Source organism: Truncatella angustata (genome assembly GCF_020726525.1).
Source record: "Truncatella angustata strain MPI-SDFR-AT-0073 chromosome Unknown BKA67scaffold_5, whole genome shotgun sequence".
NCBI lineage: Eukaryota > Fungi > Ascomycota > Sordariomycetes > Amphisphaeriales > Sporocadaceae > Truncatella > Truncatella angustata.
Genome location: NW_025763385.1, coordinates 1755610 through 1775258, shown reverse-complemented (window position 1 = coordinate 1775258; position 19649 = coordinate 1755610). Strand labels below are relative to the sequence as shown.

The 19649-nt window shown below is 49.1% G+C and overlaps 6 protein-coding genes across 6 annotated transcripts; 2 read left to right on the top strand and 4 right to left on the bottom strand.

Moving 5' to 3' along the window:
* Positions 1-1320: 1320 nt before the first annotated feature.
* On the bottom strand, positions 1321-2135 carry BKA67DRAFT_659686 (uncharacterized protein; the record flags this gene model as incomplete). Its single annotated transcript, XM_046107494.1, has 4 exons — positions 1321-1415; positions 1473-1670; positions 1730-1849; positions 1934-2135. 4 exons carry the CDS (start codon positions 2133-2135, stop codon positions 1321-1323), a joined length of 615 nt encoding a protein of 204 aa, XP_045957317.1.
* A 1286-nt stretch (positions 2136-3421) lies between these two features.
* Positions 3422-7631, top strand: BKA67DRAFT_307894 (uncharacterized protein). The gene is made up of 4 exons (XM_046096122.1): positions 3422-3732; positions 3789-5227; positions 5281-5680; positions 5729-7631. Exons 1-4 carry the CDS (start codon positions 3633-3635, stop codon positions 7531-7533), a joined length of 3744 nt encoding a protein of 1247 aa, XP_045957316.1. The 5' UTR covers positions 3422-3632; the 3' UTR covers positions 7534-7631.
* Positions 7632-9884: 2253 nt separating this feature from the next.
* Positions 9885-11073, bottom strand: BKA67DRAFT_659684 (putative methyltransferase-domain-containing protein; the record flags this gene model as incomplete). Its single annotated transcript, XM_046107493.1, has 4 exons — positions 9885-10021; positions 10081-10216; positions 10274-10777; positions 10831-11073. The coding sequence occupies 4 exons, from the start codon at positions 11071-11073 to the stop codon at positions 9885-9887; spliced, it is 1020 nt and encodes a 339-aa protein (XP_045957315.1).
* A 1035-nt stretch (positions 11074-12108) lies between these two features.
* BKA67DRAFT_659683 (heme peroxidase) lies at positions 12109-14068 on the bottom strand (the record flags this gene model as incomplete). The annotated part of the gene is made up of 8 exons (XM_046107492.1): positions 12109-12916; positions 13013-13078; positions 13131-13211; positions 13269-13450; positions 13502-13543; positions 13594-13602; positions 13654-13732; positions 13791-14068. 8 exons carry the CDS (start codon positions 14066-14068, stop codon positions 12109-12111), a joined length of 1545 nt encoding a protein of 514 aa, XP_045957314.1.
* Positions 14069-15933: 1865 nt separating this feature from the next.
* BKA67DRAFT_536738 (uncharacterized protein) lies at positions 15934-16395 on the top strand (the record flags this gene model as incomplete). Its single annotated transcript, XM_046100208.1, has 1 exon — positions 15934-16395. The coding sequence occupies one exon, from the start codon at positions 15934-15936 to the stop codon at positions 16393-16395; it is 462 nt and encodes a 153-aa protein (XP_045957313.1).
* A 1005-nt stretch (positions 16396-17400) lies between these two features.
* BKA67DRAFT_307853 (taurine dioxygenase) lies at positions 17401-19290 on the bottom strand. Its single transcript, XM_046096121.1, has 2 exons — positions 18440-19290; positions 17401-18362 (listed from the first exon to the last, which is right to left on the bottom strand). Exons 1-2 carry the CDS (start codon positions 18881-18883, stop codon positions 17652-17654), a joined length of 1155 nt encoding a protein of 384 aa, XP_045957312.1. The 5' UTR covers positions 18884-19290; the 3' UTR covers positions 17401-17651.
* Between the last annotated feature and the right edge of the window lie 359 nt (positions 19291-19649).

Below are 19649 nucleotides of genomic sequence, written 5' to 3'. Positions count from 1 at the left end.
GGCTATGAAACGTATATAGGGAGATCTGACCATCTCCATTTAGAATGGGGTTCTTCAACAAGACATTACTAAGCCATGTCAACTTAACAGTTGGTAACGTTGTAAGCTCTTTGTCTCACACTATTCGTGGCCATTATAACGGCATTAATTACTCGCACTTATATGCTCATAATAAATAATACAAAAATTGTGGAATAAAAAGCTGACAACATTATAAATTATAAAGTTAATATAGTTTCATATTAGATTTAAATTAAGAATTTATTTTAATTTAAACTGTTAAATCTCTTAATATATAAGTTTAAGTTTTTGAAAGCTATGAGTACTATAACAAGTAGCTTAGTAGATTGAACATTATAATAAGTAAGAATGTGTTAATAGAGTAACTGAAGATCAAGTACAAGTACATTAAGCGATGATTAGGAAGGCGATGCCTGGGTTTCTTTGGTTGTTTTATCAGCGTATTGAATGCCGCTGCTTGCGCAGCCGGCGCGTGCTCCCAGCTATTCTTATCGTACATGTGAAGGAGAGGCGAAGGTGGGCTGTTGCCCTATGTAAAGAAAAGAAGCCAAATGATGCTTCTTTGTACAGAAAAACTAGGAGAACAGCACGATGGCCTCCGGTTACGTATTTTGCCAGTGGGAATGGAGTAACTCAGTACTAGCTAACAAAGCTGGACCTCGGAGAGAACAAGCCTAACAATTCACTGCCATCTAGGTTCGGACGCAGGGTTTGGCTGTCGTAGTTTGTCTGGAAACTCGCCACAAATTCCTGGTGGCCGCGGGGAATCAATGTAGCATCATCTTGGCGGTTGATTAGAGAACTTTATGCGATGAGCGCAATGCGTTACAACAATGTTTTAGGCTATGGATAGGGGAGGTACGAAGTATATATCAAGCGACCATGACCCCGTGGTATCCTCAGCGAAGAAAAGAATGATATCGGAGCCCGCATACCAAGCTACGCCGAAGTGGCATGGGAATTTGTTCCTTCATTCTGCCTCTCTGTTGACTGGTGACTGGTGATGTCATTATTTAGGTTCCATATGCGCCAAATTCGAGGGAGAGCATTAGTGCACTGCGAATGTGGTTCAAGTTCGGAGCCGAGGCACGAAAGGGTCTTCCGGGGCAGCTCTCGATGGTCTGTAATTATCCAGCCAAGCTGAGTGTAATTCTAGACCGCGTTCCGCTGCACAGCCGCTCGTCCAAGCTGGGTAGATCAACATGTGTAGCCCCATACAACATTGTTTTGAAACGCAAGAAAAGTCCCATTGGTTTGGTTTATGTACACATCTATCGTCTTCAGAGCCATGCAAGTCACTTATTCGACTGTGGCAGAAACGGGGTTGATCTCGACGCCGTACTTCTCCTTGAGTCTCTCTGCTCTTCGTTCCTTGTAGCCTGGGGGCTCAATACCTGTGGCAGGACAAGTTAGTAGACGTCTAATAGAAGAGTGCTGGATGAGTGGCGTACCTCTACCCTCCCCGATATCCGCAATTGTCTCTGTTAATGGCCGCCTGCGGTTTAGTCTCAGATGTTGCCTGCGCTCGAACTCGTCTGCAAACTCGTGCTCTGGTCGCTTGCCCTTCAAATGGCCTCCGGTGTAATCGAAAGCTGTGAGAACCACGGAGATAAGTGCTCCCTGGCCAAGAATCTGGGGGATACGGAGTGCTGTCGAACGTGTGGTTAGCTTCGCATCTGCCGGCTGCCACCATTCGTCCTTTCCTTACATCGTAGACCTAGCGTAGCTCCACCGAAGAAAGCCGCGATGGTGGTGTTGAGGGTATCGTCCTTTTCCCTGAGGTTGGCCGAGGCGTCCTTGACGAAGCAGTAGACGGCAGGTACGGCAGCTGTGGGATTCAGTCAGTGAATGCTCGTCGTGCCACATCCATAGCCTTCCCCGGGGGTCTATGTTGTAGGCGTGTCTGACGTACTCAAGGTAGCGACGGTGGCGCCGGATCGCGTGAAGATGCCGAAAGCTCCAACGTTGGTCTTGGCCAGGGAGTTCTGGACGGCGGATGCGATCAGACCGGCGGCACCTCCAATCATGGCACCGTTGACGCCGGACTTGATGGCATTCTTGGCGTGAAAGGGATGCTCTGGGTAGACCTTGGGGATGGGATGCGGGTTCGCCATCTTCGGAGTGGGACGTCGGTCGCAATGGCGAGAGCTTTCGTGGTGGTGGTTTCGTCAATTCCTCGAATGGAGTCCAGATGCACTCCGGTAGTAGAGCTTTGGAGGCTCGTAGCAAGCTTGAATTGGCCCGCGCTGATTGGGCTGGATTGAGGCCGAGGATTATCCGGGTGGTCAAGATGCTTTGCAGTAGAGCTTCTGTGATGTCTGCGAGTAACTTACTGGATCCGTTCCGTGCGTATGTCCGCAGTGCCGTAACTTCCTCAGCTGCTGCTCCGCCACAGGCACATCAGAGGTCAAGCCAATCCAGGAGACAGCCACACCGACAGCCACGGTCTCGGTCCCCGGCTATCGGAATATCTGTAAATCCATACCCCAGAGGTGCCCTGGCCACGCTAAGAGGCGTTAGCGCTGTCTAGCGCCGGAGGCTGTTGATGCACGGTGCACTATATGGCAGTGCATGAGGCATCTGTCATCCCTACCCCCTACAGTAGCTGCCTCATTACGTATGTAGACCTACCACAAATGCAGAGCAAAGCAAAGCAAGCCGCCGCCGACAGCTCTCCAAGCTGATGGTGATCATCAGCCTTGCTCATCATATCAAGACAATACGAGCCAGCCTTGTTCATGATACATCGCATTTTCGGAGTCCAGCATTATTAGGAGCATTGTCTCGGGTTACGTCAAGTTCCGTTACGGGTTTTGTTATCGCTTCTTGGGTCTTTATTCACGTTTTACCGCACCGTCCTTATCCGCATTAGTTAGCATCTGTCTGTCTGGGCATGGTCTTTCTCATCGCCCCTTCGGATTCTGGCCCTTTATGATACCCCTGATACCCCAGTCCCTCACTCCACTGCCCATCCCTTCTGCTGGTTGCTCATCGCACTAGACTACTGCTATCACCTGTCTCTGTCTCTACGACAGTCTCGGCAGTTTTGAGACCGAGCCGGTTATCCCTGTGTAGAACTCTATTTGTTTGGCCTCCAATTCCAAGTGGCCGCACAACAACAACTGTGAAGGCGACTGGCAACGAATCTCATTCGCTTGCATACAGCACCTCTGTCTTGTCCTTCTCATTCTTGAGACCGTGGCTTGGCGTCGGCGTCCTGGGGTTTCAGCACTACTGTGGCTCGAACGACTCCAAAAATCATCGTGTGTGGCTCGACTTGCGCATCATTGGCTGTCACCTAGCAAGCTTCGTGGAGCCTCAAAACCTTAGGCTGCCCACCCCACACCTTTCAGTCCAAATTAGCCAGCGAACACTGAAAATTCTCCCACACAAGCTTCCACACGAGGTCAGCTTGGACGTTGCAAATCAAGTCTAGGACCTCTACCTTGTTCTGTATACATCCGGACATTGATCTGGCGTGTAGAGTGTAGAGCTACCCTATGCTCTGTAGCTAGTTTCTAGCCTTGGATCTCTTTGCCCCAGCACGGCATCGCTTAGAGCTACTCAATCCTGTCACAGCCAACACACACTCAGCATCGCTACTTCAGATCATGATTTCCTCATCGTGGTCGCTCCCTCGGAGCGAGACCGCTGAGACCGCTGCAAGACTGTTGGAAAACTCTGACAGTAATTCAGAAGATGCCGGAAAAGGTTGGTCAGGATCATCACTTCCCGCTGGGCGACATCCATTAACCCAAATCGCCTAGTCTTCACATCAGCCCGTCTCATCAACCGCCTTCTGAGCGGTGACATTTTGCGTCCAGGTCAGGAAGCATGTCGTCCAGAGGGACATCAACTCCAACTCCTCCCCAGTCAAACAGGCAAAACGGGATGGGGTTCGACCGAGGAGTTTCTTTCCTGTGTTTGTGATCAATGCTTGCACCATTTTCGCTTCAAAGTCACTAATGGTCCCAACCCATCACCACTTGAGAACTACCACAAGATGAAGATGCACATGTTCCTGCTCACCGGCCGCGATAGCGACACGATGCTAAAGGCGACCCGAACCAAACAGGACCACGTCACTGACAGAGTTCACTTTATGTGCATCATTGATGGGTGTGATTGCAAGCTACAGATCGAGCGACTTCCCCCTCGCATCAGCGCAAAAGAGTTCAACACTCTCATGGACGAGTCCCGACTTGTTGAGAACATTAGAGAGGCACGGCTTCAAGATGCCGATAGAATCGACAGCTTACTGACGAAATGGAATCCGAATGCAGAAGGCGTGGTTGGCATGCTGTGTCAATATTTGGTCGACGGAATCCAAGAACCTCGACTTATTAAGACTCATAACAAAAAGTTCATGATCGCTTTCAAGGACGACTTCGACGACCTATGGCGCACTCTTGGCTGCACCAAGAAAACGCTCAAGACGGAAGGCGAACCTGATGAGGAGGCTTGGCAATTTCCTAGCCTCGGGGTTCCTGTCTCTCCGACAGCCTTTGGAACGCTTAGAGCCAAGTGGGAAGATTTCGAAGCTGAATGCATGATCTACTACAAACAAGCACAGACCCTGAAAGATGGCCAACGTACTTACAAAGAGATAGCAACTCCGCGAAGGACCAGGCCGGCCTTTGAGTTACTGAAGCGTCTTCTCGGATGCCAATACGAACCACTCGACAACAATCCATCCCTCAACGAGGAGGACTTGGTCTTGTTAGGTTGTTTGGCCAATTTCAAGCCTAGTCTTTATGCCGACGCCGCCAAGATTCTTGTACAGAAATGCCCAATGCGATGGCAGGAGTTTCTCGATGCTGGTGGTCGACTCATTGGTGAACAGAATTCCGACGTGGCTTTCGATCTTATGGTGTTCAGGTCAGAAGTAGAATCTAAACCAAAGCCTCTAGATGCGCAGACCATGGTAGAAGTAGTGGAAGCATACAAATACCTCGGCGCGGATCTGGATCAAAAGTCTGCCGACTACTTCATCGAGAAGTATCTGAATCAAACATCAGAAGCGGGCAAGGATGTTGCTATCCATCACCTTGCCAAGATTGGCAAGTATCTCGACAAAGATCTCCTGACTCCAGTGGGGGCTGGAGGGGGCGTGACCTCGAAGATGACACGGGTCCAAGCGGCCGATATCTTAGGCGCTGATATCGAGTATCCTCATGATCTCTTGCAGCAATTGGTGAACAACAAAGTATGTCACAGTTAAAATGTTTGTGGATATAGCAATCTGACTTTCTGTGCTAGGCACAAGACCCGACGGTAGACCGGGCAAAAGTTGCAGAGGCTCTTGAGGTCCTCGCCGACCATGCCCGAACTTTGAACGTGGATCTTGCCGACAAGCTGAACAACTGGGCAGGGCTTTTCAAGGCAAGCGATGAACCAGGCCATAGGGGCGCGTCTCATCAGCCGGCCCAGGAACAACCTTCTGACACCAGCACTCCACCCGGTCTTGGTAACATCGGGAACACATGTTACTTGAACAGCTTGCTGCAGTATATCTACACTATAACTCCTTTGCGAGATCTTGTTCTGCGATACCCACAGGATAGTCTCAACCTCAGCGTGGAGAGTGTCGCGCAGCGAAAACTGGGCTATGGCAACGGTATTGAGGTTAGTCTTGACGAGGCCATTGTTGGAAAGATATGTAAGCATTGTGAAACCCCAGCAACGGCACCCTCACTAATGGTAACAGTTGTTGAGCTGCTGCAGTCGCTTTTCCGGGATCTCCTCACAACTACGGCAGTGGAAGTACGACCACCCCAAAAACTAGCAAACACGGCGCTACGCTCAGCTTCGGAGCTTCTGAAGATGCCGCTCCAACAGCCCGACACCAAGCCACCACCCCTGCCGGCACGTCCGTCGCCGGCCCCTCCCCAAGCCACTTCTGCAGATACCAACAACGTGAATGTCACTGTGGAGCCCGTCAATGAATCCTTGGAGACTGCGAGTATTGTGAGCTCCCAGACACTAGTTGACGATGAAGGTCCAGCCATACCCGAGATACAAAACGAGGATCACCAGCTCGATGATATGTCCCAAGACGCCAAACCTGCGCTCTTGGACGGCGACACTCCAATGGTAGATGTCAATTCCTCGGCCGACACACCTCCCAAGGAGCTCTCGCTGGAACAAAAGATTGAGGTCATTAGTCACCGACTGGAACAATCCGAGAGACAAGGGACTGAACAACAAGATGTTGAGGAAATTATCGGTTTTATCTTGGAACACCTGATGCGCGCGATATCTTCTAGTGGCCCAATGCCAGGCAAGGAAGATTTGCAGTCAGACACCATTACGAAAACCTTTTTCCCTCTGATAGTCAACTACACTGTGAACAAGATGGCGGAGTCTAATGAGGAGGCTTACAAAAGCGCTAGACAGGAGCTCATCCCCGATAGATGGATCAACGCCTTCCCGGCTGAGAAGCCAGGTGTTTCGTCGACGATACACGATGCACTCAGTCGCTCTTTCGGCATACAGTTTGTCGCTGATAGCGACCTCGGAAGATTTTCGACTATTCGTCAACTCTCGCCGATTGTGCATATCCGGATTCAGCGCGCAAATGCTACAAGTAGTGGTGCAACGAAGAACAGTAACCCTGTGCGCTTGACGGACGAGCTGTTCTTCGATCGCTACATGGATGCGCAACATGATTCTGAGCTGGCACAGCAGCGACAAAAGCTCTGGTGTCTTCAAGGTCATGACAAGGGCCTTGAGGAAAGCAACCGTGACACTGGTACTTTTCCAGTCCAAACTCAACCGACTATTGTTAACGATGACGGCGAGGATCTCTCAACTGGTCAATACCTTGATTCGGATGACGAAATGGTTGAGGCTATACTGCAAGAATTGCCCCTTCGTTCCTCTGCTTCTATTCTTTCTGAAAAGAGGAAGTCTGACAGTCAGCCGACGAATGAGACTGATTTTCATGCGACGAAAAAGAGAAGTCTGACACCGTCTACAACAGCTTCTCTCATGCAGGCTGCGACCTTGCTTCTAAATGGAGCCAGCATCAATGGCGTGCAAGACACTAAATCTCTCGGAGATTCCAAAGAGAGTTACGAAAAGTATTTCGATGGACTGACTGAGCACAAATATCGACTCCATGCGGTTATTTGTCACTCTGGTGGCGCTAGAGCCGGCCACTATTGGGTTTGGATACGCGACTTCCGTCGAAACAGGTGGATCAAATTCAACGATGGCCGTGTGACTATTGATCCTCGCAGGCCGGAAGAAGTGATCGACCAGCTCAATGAGAGTGGCGACCCTTGCTATGTGGCATACGTGCGAGATAACGACAAGGACAACCTCGTGGGAATTCCTGAACGTACTCCAATGGTGGCACAATCAAATGGACGCGAGGCAACCATGGAAGTTATTGAAGGTGTCGCACCTCAAGACACTGATATGCCAGACCTCTTTCCTGTTGGTAAACATATCGCAACGGAGAATGGCATAGTTGAAACACAGGAATCCCGGCCCTACGAGCTCTTCTAGGAGAATAGTGACAAGCATGAAATGCCAACTGACTACATGTCAGAGCATGAACGGAACTTTTTTCAACTACCCGACATCCAAAGCAAGCTCAACAGAATGATGAGTTCTTCTCGTCGGCTCACTACTCCTGAAACTGGGAGCGAAGAGAATGGCCCTCGACCCGCCATTCAAAAGCAACCCAACATCAACATTGTTTTCAGGTCAAAACTTCACTCTTTTCACGAGGATAATACTGTTGCAGATAAACCTGATCAAGACAGTGCAGAAGACAACTTATCGTCTGACGAGGACTGGTGTTTTGGCGCTTACGGAATAATGACTTCGGAGGAGTATGCTGCATATTGCCGGAGCCCCAAATAAAGCCCATTGGAATGATTTGATGACTCATGTTCATTGAGTTGGAACGAAGAGTCGGCGAGAGTTCATTGGGGTTGGTTGCGCTTAGGATTCGCAAAGCTACGCGTCTAACATATTGATGTTGAGACTGAATGTACTTGTAGGATTATTCCGTCATGGGCGTAAGACGAAATGCCTAACATAATAGACTCGTATGAATGAAATCTCGATTCTTTGTAGTCGCTCGTTCTCTTGAGATCTTTGATTTGGAGCCACATTTCACGTGCATGCTTGCTTCGGATCGCTGCTAAGAATGGGACGTTATACACTACGTTATCTGATTTGAGTGGCATGCTTGAACCTTGGCCATTCTCATATTGTACATAAACAGTGACTTTCGGTGCTCTCAATGTTTCCGTCTTGTCTGTTTCCACTTTGCATTCTATATCGCCTTACAAGCCACCCGGTGGGAGCAGACAGGCAGCCCAGGATTGACCAAATTTTGGTTCTGCAAGATACGTAAGCGGTAAGGCAACCTGGTATAAAGTTGATTTGTCCCATGACGCTGAGAAATCCCTAGGCGAGCCCATATATTTCCAGGGTATGGGGGTCCAAGACGTGCTTTTCTAGTGGAGGAGTTGGGTATGTGGGAGGGTTGATGGGCCTCGACTGCAGACTGGACAATTTTAACGACATCGATGGCAGCCCGTCATGACGGCGAATAGACCGCGGTTGATTCAGCGTATTAATAAAAACCACTCGTGGTCGTTTTAGTTCTCGCATCAGCCTCAGTGTCGAATATACACGACAGTGCCGCTAGAGTGATAAATACTCACGAGGCCACAACCCTGCGCACCCACCCCCCCAACCTTGAGTGGTGTCTATCTGTTACACCTGCCACTTTGTTCACTAAAAGTAGTGATGATGTATATTGCGTAGTGTGAGGAATATTGGACGGTCGTTATTCAGATAGTCACTACCCTGTCAGATTTGATGGGTTGTAACATCGGTCCATTGAAGTACAACATGATTCGAACATTATCACAGATTTCATGCCGTTATACCGCTTATGAGTCAGGTCAAGCATAAAGAAACAGCTACAGGTTGTATGACGATATGAAGAACGATCACAACCCATCCTAGGGCCTGTATACTTCCATTCAGCGCTGCAGTGAAAGTGACCTCAGTTAAGGAGAACCCCATAAATCGGCCCTCGTCGACTGGACATAGCATATCATAGGAAGACGTCGACCAAGAGAAAGGCCTGACTCATGCCAACCCCGTCTTACTTGTGCCTAAGCTCCCTCCCTTGGCGTTGTCCCCTATCGTCAAGAAATTGGGGTGCGAGATCATTCTTGGAAAGTCTATTTATTTATTCATAATTCATGTTATTTTCCCCTCCCTTCTGACGCACTCACTGGTGGTGCCTTGTGGATCGGAAGTATTGAGAATATAGTGCGAATAGTGCAACACTTCGTGCCATCCCTTACCCGCGCGGCAACAAGTGATGACCACATTGCATCAACGTACGCAAAAGCTGTTGCAAAAGCTCTGGTTTGATGGGTCAGTGATGGCGCCAAACCGACAAGCATTCAGTCGAGATTTGTCACAATGTGCCGCTGTGCCGGAGACTTGGATTACCGCACCAGCCGGCTTCGGTGCTGGTCCACATGCATGATCCGACAACCTTGTTGACTGAACCGATGAATTATAGCCCAAGACTGTTGTTGGTCTTTCTCAGTGACACCTATACCTCTATCAAATCAGGTCAACTTTCCTGATGTTTAGATCATGTGTAGACTGGTCAGAGTGTCTTGGCGATGTTACTGTCCCGAGACCTCGAACGACTCTAGGGTTTTGGCATTCCCAATGAACAGTACAAAGCCACAAAGCTAGGGCACTGCTTACGGGTGTTGCGATAACAAATGCCACAGCTCACTTACAGGCGAGTTGCAGAGGGCAATGCGAATCCCAAAAATATGTAATTTCGCACCAGCCAGGTTTTGCACGTGGCATCAAGACGTCTCTGGTTTCCGGCAATTTCTGATCTCGACGATTTGTAGCGGCATGGCTGTGGAGTAAAACAAAGCTTTCTGTTTTGGTGGCGGCGTCATCTGGTATTTGACGACATGTATGGACAAGTTGTTGTATTCTGTGCGTTGTATTAGCTCTCGCATCGAAGCTTCATATCACCCCGGTTGAAATGCCTACCACACTCATGCCTGAAGATTTCGAATATATTCGGGAATCGGAGTGCGTTTGCCATGAGGATTTTGACTCCAGGTTGCCTATCACTGATGGCGCGTAGTGCTTGTACCAGTGATCTTGTCGCTTCTTCTTGATAGATCTGCCATGGCTATCAGTGCAAGGTTCAATGCTACCAACGAGCTGCCAATAGACTCACAACATCTGCAGCAATCACAACATCGAACTCTGTTTCACCAACACGTTCCCTCCAGTTGCCTGATAGATCACTTCCCCACCAAAGCTTTCGCGCAACGATATTATCGCTTTCGCGTCGGCCATTCAGAAGCAGGTTTTCTTGCATCTCTGCAACAACCATATCGTCACCATCTGTAGCGGTTACGTACTGAGCATTGAGGTATTTCCGACACAGGATACTCAAGAAGCCTGTACCAGCTCCGAGTTCTAGCACGCGAAGTCCATCGATAATTGATGGACTAGACAATAGGTAAGAGGCGAGATGCAAAGCACCCTCCCAGGTGCGATGCCCGGTTCGCGACGACCCTGAGATTCTGGAGCGCGATTCGTGGAGGATAACAGGCCGCCACGAGCTAAGCGAACTGGTGCAATTATATGTGAGATACGCGTCCTGCGTGGCTAAAGGACCTTGAGATGTTTCTTGATTCTCTAGATCTGTAAGTCGTCTCCTGAGGTTTTGAAATGGCTACAGCAAGCATTAGTTTCTCATACGCACGATCGGTTCAAATGCAGCCTTACACTACCTGAAACACCTTGGCCAGTGACCCTTTCGATTTTGGTGACCAACGTCTTCAGTATCCTGAGCTCGTACTGAACTGGTGGCCTATGCAGCAGTTTCTCCGTATCAAACATCCGCCTGAAAAGGAATTGCAGGGCATCAGGTTGCCTTAGTAGTGTGGATGGCGGCCACGCAAGAAAATCGTGATCCACGCACTGCAAATACTGGGAGCGAAACAGTAGCAAAGGTTCGTCAACGTCCATAGTTGAAAGAGAAAGGAATTACTCAAACAATGAGTGAAGCTTATGCGAGAGACTTGATCGTATATGGTGCACTGTATGACTGAAGACTTGCGCATACACATTAACCCTTTTTTCCGGTTACGTCGCTGCGAATGGGTCGACTGGTCGGGGTTGCGATCTCATGCTTTAAGGTTAGTCTAAGTTAGCACAGCTCTTGAAATACCGTGCAATTCCACGCACAAGTTAAGATTTAGTGGCCAAACTTTAGCTGGCTTTCAATAAACTCCACTACAACGGCCATTGTTGCACCAGTCCATACCCTCGCTGCCCTGTATCCGCGCTAGCTGCGGTCGACAGCTTAGCAGCATGCCCAAATATCCTAACCTAGTCTAATACACTTATAGAAGCTTGGCTTCATCGCATAATTATACACTCCGGATGCTCAGACGCGAGGACAAACTCTTCTGGAAGTTGAATGAAAATGTCGCCAGAGATACTCATTATTGAAGATCGGTACCTCTTGCGATAAGGCAACCTGCATTTCCGGTGATGCTGATCATGTAGGGCCCCATTGACAAGGATGACAAAAAGCCGAAGACGATGAATTATTTCCTTGGTGGCCTGAGTTCACATTTTTCTGTTGCTGCAAAACCATATGTTCAGTAGGAGGCATAGTTACCAAGATTATGCCATCTACCAAACGTTCCCTCCAGAACGAGAGAGCAATTTCCTCAAAAGCTGCTCGCGAGGCACTTTTCTTTTGCTACAAACTATGTCAGATTTTGGTTGGTGTCAATCTCATCGATACCCCGAGCAGACGAATGGATTAGTCGCATTAGAGCGTGGCGTACCGATTGTATGGCATAGATATCTTCATCTGATCCGCAGTCGTTTCTCAGAGTGCGGGCTTTTGATCAGGTCTGCTGTCTACAAGACACGGATGGTAATAAATTATCATGGAATATATAATCAGCCGATTTCCTCATATAGACTATTAATCTTGTCTCCTGGATGTCTGATCATTATGCAAGCAATCTGACTTGAACCTCTCAACGATTACCCAAAGATATCCACCTTCACGGTCGGACTGGAAAGATCGCCCATAACAACCTTGACGATGGTCCCAGAACCAGATCCAATATTGCCACTGACACTCGCCTGATATAGAGTGTATTCGCCAGCGGTGGAGTACTGCGTCATGGCAACGGTCTGAGTGGTTATTCTTCTGGCACGTGTGCCTGAGACTGAGCCGGGCACGTACAACACCACTTTCAATCCGTCGGATGAAATGAGAGAGGTGAGAACTGCGGCCTTAATACTGCCACTGTTTCGGCCGCTCGTGGTACTTTTGACAGGGAGCACGAAGATGTTATCGTTGATTGGGTACGTCACGTCGCCAAAGGCCAAAGAAGTTGTTCCTGGGCTTTCGATAGAAGTGTTGAAGTTGTAGTAGGTAGTTTTACCAAACAGTGACGTCCCTGTCCCTGACGAAGTTGCGCTTGTTGCAGTAAGATCCCCAGCGTCAGACGAGACGGTATAAGATACAGTGCTGGGTGAAGAACCAGTATTATATAGGTTCCTAATACGGCCGCCGATTGACACAACACCTTGAGAGTTGATGTCAGTAGCAAGTTCGATTGCTTTCCAAGCCATAGGAGTGATGGGCTCAGTCAAGCTTGAACCGGCTGGCACGGTATTGATCATGCGCTCAAATACGTCGAAGCAGCTAGAGCGGAAAGTAGCTTCTTCTGAGATACTTTCCATGGTGGCGTTACTGTCGGAGTTGTACAATCGTAGGTCGGATCGATCATCAACATTAGGGGCTGTAATGAGAGGGCCTCCCAAAGTTCCGGTACCATCGAGACTAACACAAGTTAGCATACGTAGCGACAACAGACGAAATTGGACGCGGGATTCCTCTGCATATGATGATTGGAACATCCATGGCACAATAACTTACTATTCATTAACAACACTTGAGTCAAAATCGGCCGGAGTTCCGTCAAAGCCCACGCCACCATGAGTACTTGAAACAATTAGCGAACTGGGAACGGATGTTTCCATTGAATTGATCATACTTAGATCCCGTTACGGCACTCTTGTCAACGATATCTGGAAAGTTGGTGTAATGAATACGACCTAGAGAATGACCACAAGCTCTGGCGAGATCATCAGTTCTTTTAGCTTCAATGACAATGACAGAACATTTCACTCACGTCGACACGATAGCGTCTTCTTGTGTAAACCCAGCGGCGGCGAATTGAGCAAGGGTCTCTTCCAGTCCCGTGGTTGGCTCTGGAACACCGGAAGGACCGGCTGCGATCGCGTCCGTTCTGCCAGCTCTGATCTGAATACCTGTGGAATCACCACTACATGTGGAAAGTGCAGCAACTAGACCCTATTGGATATCAGCGGCGCTGTTGCGAGTCTGAGAAGTGAAGCAACCAACCAGAGCTATGTTATCTGCCATGCTCAGATAAGCATTAATTGTCTGGGACATTTGTCAGAACTAATATCAGTAGGTCGTTCATTCAATCTTACTGGCAGCATCTAGTAAGTGTTAGCTTGTGCATTTGGGCGAAAAGATATTGAGCGACTTACAAATCCCAGAGTATCATTGATGAACAACCCGACATTCTCAGCTCGATTACCCTCATAGGCAATGGATCCATCCAATCCACTGTGTACCGCAAGTAAGCATGTGCAAGATTGCCCGAAAACTTTTGGATATATCATACCCGGTGCCTGCGGCTATATCCGCGGTGATGAAATCATGGAAGGCGAGGCGAACCCATTGGGCAGAGGATTGCTCTCCTTCAATGCCAGATCTGTCCTGGAAATAGTTGCTGCAAGGAGTGACTGCATTGATGAAGCCATCAGAGTTGGTTCCGCTATTGTCAACAAAGATGTGTTCCATCTCCTCATAGACATCGCGAGCATCAATGCCGTCCAAAATAGCATTGGTTACGCCGGCAAAGAGCGGCACCGAAGCGAGTGTGAAAACGAGCGAATACATGTTGCTAAGCCACACGAAACTGCAATACTATTAAGATGCAGCTATTCATTATTAGGCTATCTTATCCAACAAGGTAAAGGGCTTATATAGTATATCCATGATATACCTATACTGGCTCGCGCGGCTATTCAGAAACAGTATTACCCCGGTTTTTCCTTTACGCCCTCGCGCTTGCCTGCCAATTGCTCTGTGGTAAGTTTCCGGCCAGAACGTGCAGGAACGCGTGGCTTGAGGCTATTTTAGATAACCAAAATCCGCTAGCATTGGACAAACAGGTCAATAATGTCACCGTTGCACCGCGTCAATAGTATAATGCGGGCGACGCTTGACCGAAATGAACCTAGTATTGGGTATAGCTAGCGCTGGGTGTTGTCACTTGGGACTGATGGATTTCTAGGATTTTCACCTTAAACTGATGTTTACACCTTCATCGTGTTGAATTTCAATAGATGCAGGGACCCTGTGAGCTTTGATATGCTGCATCGTAGCTAATCTCGCCTAGGGACGCACACTCGGGGCGCCTGCCCGCAAGCCGCACTTGGCGATGGACAAGTCCACCAATTGCAGCCGGGAGATTGCAAACCCTTCATAACATAGCTTACGACGACTAATCAGCAAGAACCCTCGGTATAGGTAAACACTGCCGCTTGCTGTTACAGTGCATAATGCCCTGAGAGTTACAATCATAGTCTGCTAAGTGCTAGCGCTGCATTTTGGTACCTGACACGGGCGGTGGAAAAGTCTCGAAGCGCGATCGCCCTTCGTATTTTAAGCTTATTTCTGAGAGCCCTTGCGCCCTACAAAAATCGCCCATTGGTTGGACGCGTCTAGTCCTATTGTTGCCGGATTAGGGAAGAGCGAGGGTAATTCTACGAAGGGAATTAGAATGCGGAACTAAACATGTCATAGCTGACCGCGATAACCTGCCACGAGACAAAGAAGGTGCGACATGACAAGATAGGGAGCCTCTGGCCCTTTGGAAAACATTTATGAGAGGTCTAGCCAACGTTTGCATGTATAATAAACAAGGATACAGTCATTCAACAACCAACCTTGCATGAATGTTACGTATATACTTCGCGAACTCAATGCCATCTAGAAAATAGTTTAGAACTTTATCAGTACAATAAAACGAAATTTAAGATCACTAGAACTCTAGTCATTCGAACCGTAGCTTTTGATCATGTGATGCATGCAAGTGCTTCACGATTTGCTGCGTTGCTTAGTAACTCAGACGCTCTAATGGGTGCCCGAATGGTTGACTGGCGAAGTCTCGACCCGGCTCCGCGGCTCCGAAGATTGTGGCGCACTTGCCAATCCGGGCGAACGTATTAATATCAACGGAAGTCGTCGATAAGCGTTCACGAGTCAAATCCGTTTGCTCGGCACAAGGTCAAGTGTGGTGGTATTATTCTCAACATGTCTCACCAAGATCGAGCGCGGTACGACGGTGAGATAACACCTGCCGGGTTGACTATTATCGCTTACTTACGGGTATTGATTGTTGGCGCGCTGAATCCGTCTCAATTTGATATCCCATAGAGCATATCTTGAAAGCAGAAGCACGGCCGAAACCAGTGCTTACGTCCGTACTCAAACGCGACTTCATCTCGTGTTGGAACAAGGTCGATCGGGCTAAGCTTCACGTTGTACCATGACGCTGCTGACTTTACCCTTTACCCTATCGTGGGATTACCGGCAGAGCATGCCGTGAGAATGTTACAGTCAAGCCTTTGTCGAGCCCAGGAAAACGACCTTCGTCATATCGAAGTAGTTCTTATCGACCGACTTTCGGGAACCGCCATTCTCTGCACCCTTTTGCTTGTAAACATTGTCATCTAAACGCTGTGTCTCCGATCTTCATAATGGGATCTCTCAAGCTGGTTCATTTTGTCTCGGAACCTTTCGGAGCGATTGATCATTCTCCTATCATCAAAGCCCCTATGACCACTGACACCCAACATTTCAATTCCAAATTGCGCAGGTTTCCACCGTTGTTCAGAGTCACTTCAGTATTTTCTTTTATCAGACGCGGGGTGACTGTAATGTTCGCTATCGTCCACTGGGTTGACAGGAACAATGTGAGAGAGAAAGAGATACTGTCAAATCTGTCACTAGCACAGCACATAGTCAACATTGCTGATTTGAAAGACCAGGAAGACCCTACGGTAGATCAAAAGCCACTCGAACGAGAAGCGATGGTGATGGAATACCTCGAAAATGGCAGCTTTGAGATGGCATTGCTGAAGTTGAAGAACAGGGGGGAAAACAAAACTCCCGCAACGTCTTCTGTGGAGTATATTTCTATGCCGGCAGTCATAAACTGAAGCGGCAGACTTGTGTCCTTTTGCGGACGGCTCTGTGAGTTACGCGTGCTTGCATTGGCATTGCCTATCCGCCTAGCGGACCTGACAATCTCCCTGTCCAGGAGACCATTCCCCCTAACACAAGCCTAAGTAATGTCATTCACGCCTATACCAAAGACGCCAACATCTGTATCGGCATCATTGACGCATCTGATCAGGACCATGCATTTGCACCCATAATCAAGGTATGCTACTAGGTAGCTCAGGGTGAGCCTGAGATATTGCTAACTGCGATAGCTTATTGACTTCGGACAAGCGAGACTTACAACTGAGCAAGGGCGATGTTATACATCTCAAAGAGGCTTCATGTTGGAAAATAACTAATAATCGCAAGCCTGCCTGAACCCTACGACGAATATTTTGGTGTCATGGCAAACGTATTTGATACTGGCAAGATATCTATCTGCGATTCGCTGTATCGGTCTACCACCACTAACTAATAACTCTAAAGATAACGTTTACTTTGATTACCGCATGGTAAGTATATGCGGACGGTAGCGACGAATCCGTGGAAATAAAGTACAGAGACCGGCCAAAATCTACGCACATCCTGAGGACGGTTAGTTACCAGTACGCTCGCAGCAACGGGTATGATCTGGCAATGAGAGCTTTCGTCGCAAAATGCTTTGCCGAGGACCCGATGGGTCGTTCTACACTCGAGGAGCTTCTGCGACAAAACGAGAGCGCAGCAAGAACTGACAGGACGGGTGGGCCGTTTATTATATCTGCAACGGCATTTGCAGAGACTGACGAGTTAACCGCAACCACTGTTCGCGATTGACAGTTCAACGGCAAGGTCCAGGACTCTGACATGGTTGCTGTCTAATAGAACGTCGTTGGCTGATATCCAAGGCCAACTCTGGCCGATTCAAGATCGAAGATATATAATGATAATAACATGATGAGAATAATAGAGGTCGAACGGGCTACAGGCCCAAGAATGGGCAACTCTTACGTTTTTTACTCGCTTATGGTACCAGATTCCTTCCGTATCTACGTTAGATAAACTGAACAAGGTTGGCAATACGTAATATTGTCTCCTGCAGGGCTGTGTTTACAACACCACGACGCAATCGGACAGGACTTCAAGCGGGTAATTATAATTATAAATAGACGGGTATAAAAGCCACGTATAACAATTTGTTACAGTCTCCAGACCGTGGCCTAAATCTTATCTTTACCGCGCTTGTTCATAGCATTAGAGCAGACCATTACACTTAAGCGGGACCATCAGCGGGCAACTCATCCTTATCCAATAAGCCCAGCGCCTGGCGCCTCGTCGGCGCTCCCGGCTCGAAGTAAGGCTTTTCGCCTAGAGTTGTGACTCTAGTGCCATGTCTAGGATAGTGGCCACCATAATCCCAGCTGGCGTTGTGGATGGTGATACGGTTATCCCACAGCGCTGACGTGCCCTGCGTCCACTTGAACCTGACCTGGATATCGATGTTCTTCTCGTAGACGTCGTATAGATAGTTCAGAATGAGGTCGCTCTCGGCCTTATCGAGCCCGACAATGCGGTCCGTCATGGAGCGGTTGACCCAGAGGGCCTTCCAGCCGGTAGCCGGGTGGACACGGACAAGCGGGTGGATGCGCTCGACGAACTTGGGCCCGGCCTCCGGGTGCTCGCGGTCAAGGTATGGGTGAGCGGACCGGTACACGGCGTGCTTGCCGTCGATGATCTTGCGGAAGTCGGGGCTCAGCTTCTCGTACGCACTGTAACCCGAAGCCCACAGGGTGTCGCCGCCGATCGGCGGCACTGTGTCGTTGTGCAGATGTGTGATGCCCGCCGGCTGCAGCTCGTGCACCAAGTCCGTGTGCCAGCGCGAGGCGCCGCCTGGGTTGCGGAAGTTTGCCTGCCGTTCAGTTGCCTGCAGGGCGGGCCAGATGACTGTCACGCCCAGGTTGCCAGGGACTTGGGGAACTTGTGGCTTCAGAGTATGTCAGTCCTCATGGCTTTCTCTTGCCCAAACTGGCACAACACGCGAGATCAGAGGTGGGAACGTACGTGTACTTCAACCTCACCATAGTACTTGCCCAACGCCAATTGCTGTTGTGGGCTAAGATCCTGATTACGAAAGAAGACAACACTCCTCTCAGCAATGAGCAGTGCCAGCTCATCCTTCTGCTGGTCTGTCAAGTCCTTGAGCTGGAGACCCTCAATCTCTGTGCCAATGTGAGCTGTCAAGTCCGTGACCTTGGTCGCGGCCGAGAACAGAGCGCTCTTGGACTTGTCGGCGCGGGCGCCGGCTTCATCGTGCTTCCACGGCTCGCCACGAATTTTGTAAACATCGTCGAGGTATAAGGGGGCCGCTGGCCTGTAAGGGTAGCCATTCGACAAGTCGACGCCGGCTTTCTGAAGACGCGCCAACGTCGGTTCTGGCAGGCCAAGAGTATCCTTACGGGGCGCAGCGACATCGGTGATGCGCTCGTCAATTGCTGAAGGGGCCATGTTCAATGAGATTGCTTATCTGACTATACTAATACGAAGCTTTGACTCAAGATTATCAGTACCATCAATGTGAGCTACAACTAATCTCGATAGCTCCCAAGAGCTCCCTTTATCAACCAATATCATGACGTCGCGTCATCTGATGCATTGCTCCTACGCGGGGGAACGTTAAAGTCCATTTGTAATGCTCGATATCTCGATAATGCAGCATAACCGCCTAAGCTCTTTGTCTGAGGTGATCCCCAGACCGTTGAAGCCGGCGCAGTATAAACGTACGATGAGTCTCAGCCAACCGGAATGGTCAGATTTGATCCCAAGCTGTCGCATACGCGACCGTGCAGGACGATGAGTTGCCGGCTTTCGAGGATGTATAATCGGAGCTCTGGATTGGCTATTAATGTGGATTCGCAATCTAGCATAGCGATGGTGCAAGAGAATAGTCGCCGAGATGGGTGGGTGCGACTATACTAGTGGTTCCAACGGGGAGGGGCGGATGACGCGATATAGCTCCCGGCTGAGGTGATCCACCAAAGTTTGGGACGCTTCATGCGAGCGGCGACGACCCCGACCCGACCCCCGCGTTCAGCTCTGCAGCACGACATATCGACCTCACGGTTCGAATACAGCAACCTAGCCTGGCCATCGCGTGATGTGTTGCTGCATCACGACCGCATGCGAACAGGATGGGGTCGCCCGCCAGTTTGGCTTAGCGGCGTGGGAGTATCCTGGCAATATTCAAGATCTGATACTGATTACAGACCTTCAA

What these genes read in the sequence shown, in the direction of transcription:
- BKA67DRAFT_307894 (XM_046096122.1), top strand. Translation starts at nt 3,633, where the DNA reads ATGATTTCCTCATCGTGGTCGCTCCCTCGGAGCGAGACCGCTGAGACC. An exon ending in TTCAGAAGATGCCGGAAAAG is followed by an intron (nt 3,733 to 3,788) that starts GTTGGTCAGGAT and finishes CAAATCGCCTAG; the next exon opens with TCTTCACATCAGCCCGTCTC. An exon ending in AGCAATTGGTGAACAACAAA is followed by an intron (nt 5,228 to 5,280) that starts GTATGTCACAGT and finishes TTTCTGTGCTAG; the next exon opens with GCACAAGACCCGACGGTAGA.
- BKA67DRAFT_307853 (XM_046096121.1), bottom strand. Translation starts at nt 18,883, where the DNA reads ATGGCCCCTTCAGCAATTGACGAGCGCATCACCGATGTCGCTGCGCCC. An exon ending in ATGGTGAGGTTGAAGTACAC is followed by an intron (nt 18,363 to 18,439) that starts GTACGTTCCCAC and finishes CATACTCTGAAG; the next exon opens with CCACAAGTTCCCCAAGTCCC.